General features: G+C 33.0%; 1 protein-coding gene across 3 annotated transcripts in view; it reads right to left on the reverse strand.

Annotated features, from left to right (window-relative positions):
* LOC111510637 (nose resistant to fluoxetine protein 6) overlaps positions 1-7,489 on the reverse strand; it is an 86,360-nt gene extending 78,871 nt beyond the window's left edge. For 2 of the 3 annotated variants that reach the window (XM_074181423.1, XM_074181421.1), the window contains exon 1: positions 7,143-7,489. In XM_074181423.1, coding sequence (XP_074037524.1) covers positions 7,143-7,356 — 214 coding nt within the window. In that variant the 5' untranslated portion in view covers positions 7,357-7,489. The remainder of the gene's footprint in view (positions 1-7,142) is intronic. The other variant, XM_074181422.1, reaches the window with a different exon arrangement.
* Between the last annotated feature and the right edge of the window lie 1,635 nt (positions 7,490-9,124).

The raw sequence follows: 9,124 nt of genomic DNA on the forward strand, positions 1-9,124 counted from the left end.
GAGAAATAGTAGCTCCCATCGGTGTACCAATAATTTGTTTATATTATTTACCTTCGAAGGAGAAATAACTTGAGTTGAAGATGAACTTAATTATTTCAATAAATTTTTTTGGTTTATTAAACATTTTTAATTTATATCATTCCATCTTTCGATAACACTTTTCTCCACTAGATTCATAGGTATATTGCTGAAAAGTGAAATCACATCAAGACTGATCAGAATATAACTTAGAGGTAATGATTTTTCATTTATAAAATTGGAAAAATCGAAAGAATCCTTAATATAGAATTCATTTTCATAATTATAAGCATCAGTGAGAATTTTTGTTTCAAATTAGGTTTATGTATTTTAGGGAGTCCATAATATTTGGGTATTATAGAATTATAAATTATATACATTTTTGCTTCATCTTCTAATATCATTTTAGATTTTTTCAAATCTGTGATGATTTTATTTGCCTTTTGTTGTATTGTTGAAACAGGATCTTTATTAATTTCAACATAAGACTCACTATCATTAATAATCTCAAGAGATTTCTCAATATAATCAGATTTTTTCATAATTACTGTTACGCTACCTTTATCAGATCTTGTAAGTATCAATTCTGAATGATTCTTCAAAAATGTTTTTGTTTTTTCAAATAGGAAATTAAGATAATTTTGGAAAAAGTTAGTTATGATATTTGTTATTTTTGCTCTGAAAAGATTCTTTTTGCTATCACAAAACCCAGTTATCAAGTTTTCGATATTTATCTGACATAAAAAACTTGTCAAGTTGACTTGGGTGTCACACCAATAGGTGGTTCCACTTATGTTTGCACTTGCGTTTACGCAGTTATTTTTATTAAGTGCTTTTCTTGGTTTTTCACATTTTGTTAGTCAGGGAAGCTATAGATTACGCTGTAGACGACCCCTCCCGATATAGAAGGCCCCGACACTCTGTCGCATGAGGCCCCTATGTCCTCCGTTAACGGATGAATAATATCTTCATCCATCTCACCCCAGCCAGGTAGGGGTATACAGCGAAGGGCGGCATGGATGTCTCAGGACTTTCATGCCACCAATAAACACCAGTCATAACCCGTTTGTCTTTCTGACGAACACCAGTTGAAAGGGGAAGGGAGCCAGGCTTCAGCCTGCAGGAAATCAAGATGGATTACGTCGTCACATTTTGTCTTCAATCGAGGACCGCCTGCCCAGTACTGACGATGTCGAATAGGCTGAAACAGCTGTCTACCGGTGGCTCTTAAATTGAAATCAATATGAGAGTGATCAAGAAAGTACTCATCTATTTATTTTTTGATTTTCATAGAATTATTTTCCATCAGCTTCACTGTGATCAAAATTTCATGAAAAAATATTCATTATTAAGAAAGTTATGACAACTCAAAAATTCGAAAACTCACACAGCTAACAGTCACAATATATCATTTTTTATGATTTCAACAATAAAGTGCCGCCAGATGAAAAAAAAACCAATAGCGTAAATATTTTTAATGAAAATAACGGAATTAAATTCACACAATTCAACTAACAATGAAGCAAAAAAATTCAATAAAGGTAACTAATAACTAATTATTGAAATGTTTCGATTCAGTGCAACAATTAATTCTAACTCATATTCTAGTAGCCTCTACTAATCCACCACGTATTTCGATACATGTCTCGTAGCGCTTACGAATGTTTCTGATTACGTTCCTTAGTTCTTGAGGGCTAATATCTGCACATCCTGTCGAATTCTTGCACAAAGTTAATTTCTATCTCTTGAGCGGTTTTTGTAAACCTTTTGTGTGAGAAGTCCCCAGAGAAAAAAGTGCAAAACTGTGAGGTCTGGAGATCTGGGTGGCAACTCTATAAACGGACTACCATGGTCTATCCATCGGTTTGGAAAATATTCGTTAAGCCATTGCCTCACAACTCTGGAATAATGAAATGAACACCCATCTAACTGGACAATTAAATTTGATCGTTCATTGATTGGCAGCTCGTGAATAGCATCCCAATGCGCATTAATGTTTTCCTCAAAAAAGAAAGGACCAATAATTCCTTCGTTCAATATCCCACACCAGACGTTGATTTTTTGGGAATACTGGCTTTTACAGTTTATTACCCAGTTAGGATTATCCGCTGCCCAATAGCGACAATTATGTGATGACACTACTCCATTTGTAGAGAAAGTGGCTTCGTCGGTAGATAAAATATTTTTTAGCAAATTTCTATTGTTTGAATATTCCCCTTGGGCCCATAAACAATATTCCAGGCGTCTTGATTCGTCGCCTTCTTGAAGTGTGTGTAAAAATTTTGGCTTGAAAGGTTTAATATTCTTCGCCTTGAGACATCTCCGAATAGTTTCTTGTGGAATATTCAAATCTAAAGTGGCATTCCTTATACTGGCATTAGGATTATTTCTGAAATAATCTAAAATGATTTGATAATTCCTGTCATTCCTGCTTCGTCTTTGTACAGGATTACTTTTTAACATATCATTTTTGATACTGCACCAGTTTCATTGAATATTTTATTTATTTTATTCACCGTACCACAGCTAATACGAGGACGATCTGGATGTCTCTCATTAAATACTCTACAAACCTCTCTAGCACTTCTAGCGTCATCTCCCGAAAGGCGTACAATTTCAATTTTCTCTCTGATGCTCAATCTTGCAGCCATGACACAAAATAATTCGAAGAACTGTAAAGTGAATATTGTTGACAATAGTACACTTTAATCTTTCATAAGTGTCAAACTGTAATATCATTTCCATGGCAACTAAGATTTAAATTGAAATATTAGGTCTTAGTTTTAGTTAATTTGCGTGAAAACTTGAATGTAATTCAGTTATTTTCATTAAAAATATTTACGCTATTTGTTTTTTTTTCATCTGGCGGCACTTTATTGTTGAAATCATAAAAAAATATTCTCATGGCTATTTCTGTTGATATAGGGTGTTTTTTGTGACTGTTAGCTGTGTGAGTTTTTGAATTTTTGAGTTGTCATAACTTTGTTGATAATGAATATTTTTTCATGAAATTTTGATCACACCTATTTAGAGGAACTCTAAATCCAGTGGCGTAGTGATTTTTTCAATAAAAAAATCGCTAATAAAAAATCCCGATTTTCGACTTAGAAAAAATACCCTAGTATGCCCTAAAACTTTAATAAACATTTTAAATTTTGTCCCAAGGTAGACCTTTTAGTACTTCACATTAAAAAAAAAAATTATTGAAATCGGTTTACAACTTCAAATTTTAGGGGGGTGTTTCCATTAAAAAAGGGTCACACTGTATATATATGTATATATATTTCAAAATAAAGGAAAATTAGTTGCATCAATCACAATACATATATATATATATATATATATATATATATATATATATATATATATATATATATATATATATATATATACCGGGTGTCCCACATTTTATGTGACAGGCAATATCTGGTTTGTTGAAGGAGATACACAAAAATGTTTCATACAAAAGTTTTAGGAGTTCATGAGAGCTATATTTTGATATAATTTTTAAATATACAGGGTGTTTGGTGTAGGTGCTACAGACCAAAATTCCATTTTTTTAAATAGAACGCCCTGTATATCATTACATATTCAGATGCTACGTTAAACTCTGATATCATTTCATGTTTTTGGTTTTTGAAATTCGGTTACGGCGTTGTTGAGTTATTGCTTAAAATGTAAAGTCTTGAGAACGACTATTATTTTCAAAAATATCTCATACAATTATTCTCTCTGCATCAGATCACATGATAATTAGTCAAAATTTTGGGTGTTCAAAGTAATGGTTTCAATTTTGAGTTGTGGAATTCAGTCAGGAATCATTTCGAATATGAAACAATTGCGAAATTGAAAGAGGTGTATTCGAAAACACATCTTTAATTAATAACAATGTAAATAATATAACTTGATAAATCATTTCATAAGAATGGTAGGTACCTAGAAATAAGTCATAAAAATTGTTCAAAGTGATGCCCATTAGATATTATACAGGCTTCGAAACTTCGAATCACTTCTCTTGTACAAGTCGCTCTTATAATATCAGGCGTAATATCACTGCACGCTAGTCGAATTTTCATTTTCAGATCATCCACATTCAAAGGGGGAGTAGTGAAAACAATATCTTTTAAATAACCCCATAGGAAAAAATCAAGCGGTGATAAATCTGGGGAACGAGCCGGCCACCGAATTGGACCCTTATTACCAATCCATCTATTTGGGTACGTTCTATCCAGATATTCAGTAACAACCTGTGAATTGTGAGGAGGAGCACCATCTTGTTGCCACCAAATTCCTTGTCGTTCTGCTATGGGAATATCTTCCATCAACTGGATCAAATCATTTTCTAGAAAATGTAAATATCGCAATCCATTAAGATTTTCATTGAAAAAGTAAGGTCCTATGATGGGGCCATTGAACAATCCACACCATACATTAATACCCCAAGTAGTTTGAAAATTACTTTCGCGGAGCCAGTGGGGATTTTCTTGAGACCAATAGTGACTGTTATGCCGATTCACAACTCCATTATTGTGGAATCGCGATTCATCGCTCCACAAAATTTGACTGAATATGTTAGGACTTTCATGTAATATTACCTGAATACAAGCAATGAATTCAAGTCGTTGTTCAAAGTCCGTGGGTTTCAAACCTTGTACCAACTGAATTTTGAATGGGTGGTATTTATTTTTTTTCAGAATTCTCTGTACATTAGATTTACTCACACCGACTTCTTCTGCAAGAGTACGGATAGAAACATGTGGATGAATAATAATATAAGCCAACACATTGATCTCTAAATCTTCAGTTCTAACAGATCTGGTATGATGACGATGCTTTATAGTAGAAGGAAATGACCCAGTTCGCAATTTTTCTACAACTCTCGAAAAAGTCATTCGTGACGGAATGGGTCTGTCTGGAAAACGTTCTTGGTATAGACGTTGTGCTTGACGGCAGTTTTTCTGACATTCCCCAAAAATTAATAACATATCAATACAATCACTTGGACTAAACGCGAAAGGCATACTGGAGTTTTCGCACAAAGAACACAGTTACTGTTTTGCAAAGAATCACTGAATCGAACTGACAAGTAGATACAATTCAACAACATTTGTTACTATGGCATCAACAAGTATAAGCTACTTGATGAAATTGTGCAATATAAAGCAATTCACCCTCAAGTTAGTCACATTCTCAAGAATTTCAATATTATATTCAACTGATATCGATATCGTATCGTAGAGGTGAGAATAATGGTTTGTATTCAGTAGTAGTCTAGTTCAATTTAATAAAAAATATTGACTGGATTCGTGTACGAGTAAATAAGTTTTTTTGAAACTTTATATTTAAGGAAAAGTGCAATAACTCAACAACGCCGTAACCGAATTTCAAAAACCAAACATGAAATGATATCAGAATTTAACGTAGCATCTGAATATGTAATGATATACAGGGCGTTCTATTTCAAAAAATGGAATTTTGGTCTGTAGCACCTACACCAAACACCCTGTATATTTAAAAATTATATCAAAATATAGCTCTTATGAACTCCTAAAACTTTTATATGAAACATTTTTGTGTATCTCCTTCAACAAACCAGATATTGCCTGTCACATAAAATGTGGGACACCCATATATATATATATATATATATATATATATATATATATATATATATATATATATATATATATATATATATATGCTGAACTGGTTCCCGGGTTTTTGCTCCGTGTAATGTGCTATTATCTTCAATTTCACCGACGTTTTGACAAAGTCTTATTTGTTATCATCTGGATATTACTGTTAAGTAAGTGTTCGGGAGTCGGTCAAACTTACTCGGACCGCTCGCTACTATACTGGTAAAATGATGTTTGTTATGTGTTCGGAAGTAGTGACATTGAAGATAATAGCACATTACACGGAGCAAAAACCCGAAAACCAGTTCAGCTTATTCCTATCCTATTCCATTTCATTAAATGGTTTGTTCGACTGAAAATTATGAACAAGTGATTCTTATGCCAAAACTGAAACAAAAATATGTTTATTCACTAAGCCACTGATATAAATGAACTCATTTCTGTATTTCCATATAGTTATTTGGTATTTTTTTCTCATATTGTTCGTATTCGACATCAGCTATGTTATAATACACAAAATTTCAAATCCACATTTATGAACTTAATCGATAACATTCATGACTAACGGGACCTTTTGATTTCCAGTATGATATCATTAACAGACACCCAATAAAAATTTTACTCCGTCATTAACGGAATACTGTAAATTTCATCAATCAAAAGAATTATTTCTCTTGGTATCAGTGATGAAGAAATGATACTCAATTATTATTATTATTACTGCTACAAACAGTATTATCTGAAGTGTTGCTGAGATTTGAAGACAAGTATGGCAAATGTAGTTTGTTAAGTAAGGTCGAAAAAATTCTCACGGGTACATAAGCGAAGCGTAGTATTGAACATGAAAACCATAATGATTGTTAAAGGCAAATTTGGAAAGATTCAAGGTACTGTGATTTTCACTAACTTTGAAACCCTAAGCACGGAATATTGTTAAATGACAAATCCTAATAGACTATAACTATTCAATGACATCTTCAGTGAATACTAGTATGAAAATATTACCATCATGCATGCCTCTGCATCAAATCCATGCCATAATTTGCATATACACGGTGAGTTCGACAAATTATTTGCTATGAATGTTTTCTATATTTGAAAAAACGGTATTGAAGTCAGCTCGTTCTGCATTTGTGAGGATTTTGTAGCACAAATTTATATCTCTAACAATAATTTACAAATAACTCGGCAATTTTTAATTATCTAACAACTGAATTAGGAAGAATCAGAGAAAGCATGTTTGATATTTTCAATAAAATAGAGATATTTTCAAACTAATAACTTATTAATTATTTTGCATTCTAGTCGATAATGAAATGGCATAAGAAACAAGTAATTATTAAAATATAAAAATTGTTGTATCCATGAAATTGGCACACAAATGTAATAATTTTCTGCCTCGTAAATTGGTTTCATAATCGTCTATACACCTCTTTACAAATTACCAAATCATATTTATATATCAATAAAGTTTTATCGTGAACTTACTTTCTAGTGCCCATCTTTCCATATTAATCAAATCATGTGCCAAACTTTTCAAATCGCTTGCGCATTGAGTTTTTCCTACAGCATTTTCTACCAAATTGGAAATATAATTTGTGATATATTTAGAATACCCATGAAATATATTCTTCGATGAAGTGACGTGCAAATTCGAAATAATCACTAGACATATCACAATTTTAGGCAGCTGCAGTATCATCTTCTGTTCGACTCGTAAACACTCTCTACAATTCGATATTCAAGCGCTGAAAAAAATGAGAACACTGATTAACCAGTAACAGAATGTGTCAACTTGGGTGAAGGTAACTTTGAAAAGTACCCAATTATCAAACCTATTTTCGAAACTGAAAGCATTTACTATCTAGGCAGTGTAACTCAGAATTATTGTTGGCGATAAGTATGTTGATGTGTCGTCAATACAGGGTGTCCCTGGACTTCCTCTTTTCCTCTCGGGAATGTATAGATGGGTCAAAATATCACAAGTACTTCATATAACTTTTTTTCCTACAATCCTTCGTTACCAAGTAACGGGCCTTCGAAGTTACAAAATGAAAAATGTTTTTCTTTGATAACTTTTCAAGTGAATATTCAAAATCATCCAAATTTTGGTAATTGACTAAACAAATGAATTCCTTCGATGGGCTTTCATGCAGGAGTCAGTTGTTTTGCTACAAAGTCAGGAACGGACTACCCCCGATGGTCCACACCCCAAAACTTTGAAATGACAGGTATTTTTCAATATTTCTCAACAAAATAAGGTTACTTGGACAATTTTATGAATAAAAGTACTCGTGTGGAAAGTCGATCAGAGCAACGAGTCTTGATAAAAATGTAGTTCTACTCGACGACATCAAACCCGCTCTTCCACCATTATTTGAAATGTGATACATCATTTGAAAGGTCTTTCATCCTTCTATTATTTCTGTGATTTTTTTTAAATTGGTTCATTCGTTATTCGTTATCCGCTGTCGTTCATTTTATTTACGAAATCAACTAAAGTAATATCAATGGCAACACAATCAACGGATGAAGTGTTCGAAATGATCTCCATCTGGTTCCATACAATAATACAGTCTACTCTCGAAAGCGTTCCATACTCTATTCAAGATGTCCAGAGTCAGGAATCGGCATTCCCAAACAATTCTCGGTCGCAGGTCGCAGGTCTTATTTAATTTTCTCCAAAAATGTCATCATAGGATCTTAACAGTCTTGTAATAGATTCAAGTATGTGTCACCATTGAAATTATCTTCAATGAAGAATGGTCCAACAATATAATCACCAAGAATAACGGCCCAGACATTCAATTTTTGTGGAGTTTGTGAATGTGTCTCCATTACCAAATGAGAATTCACATCGCTTCAGTAACGACAATTACTGCAATTCACTTCTCCATTCAACATGGAGGAACTTTAGTTTGAAAAACATGTATTGTATAATAAGTTTCGGTTATTGGTCAATTTCTCGCTGAACACCTCACAAAACTGAAGTCTACGATCAAGATAATCTTCGTTCAATTCCTGAATTATACTCATTTTTTTCGTGACCTGAAACTGCAACTTCAACTCCGTCATTTCTGACAGGACGGGATACTTCATGTTTTCTGTTGTGAACAGAACCTGAAGTTCGAAACTTATCCATTAACTGTTTAACATATTGATGGCACACTTTGTGGTCTGGATGATTCGTATTATAAATTCTTGCAGCAACATTAATTATTTCGATAACAGGTTGCAACAATTCCTATCCTTTCTTCAGTAGAATTAACTATTTTGGATCACAGTTAACAAGGATGACTGAATAATAATTCGTGAAGAAGTGATAGTGGCCAACTAAACTCCTTTTTGTTCTGCGACAACTAGATTCAACAAAAACTACCAGTGTCGTCCATTCCAAAACATGTACTACTAATTAAATCAATTCTAAAAGTCTAGAAGACCTGCGACAGAGAATTGTTCGGGAAAGCAGA

This window comes from Leptinotarsa decemlineata, unplaced genomic scaffold (assembly GCF_025532065.1).
Source record: "Leptinotarsa decemlineata unplaced genomic scaffold, Ldec_3_MD MMD2_tig00026314_RagTag_RagTag, whole genome shotgun sequence".
NCBI classification, from domain to species: domain Eukaryota; kingdom Metazoa; phylum Arthropoda; class Insecta; order Coleoptera; family Chrysomelidae; genus Leptinotarsa; species Leptinotarsa decemlineata.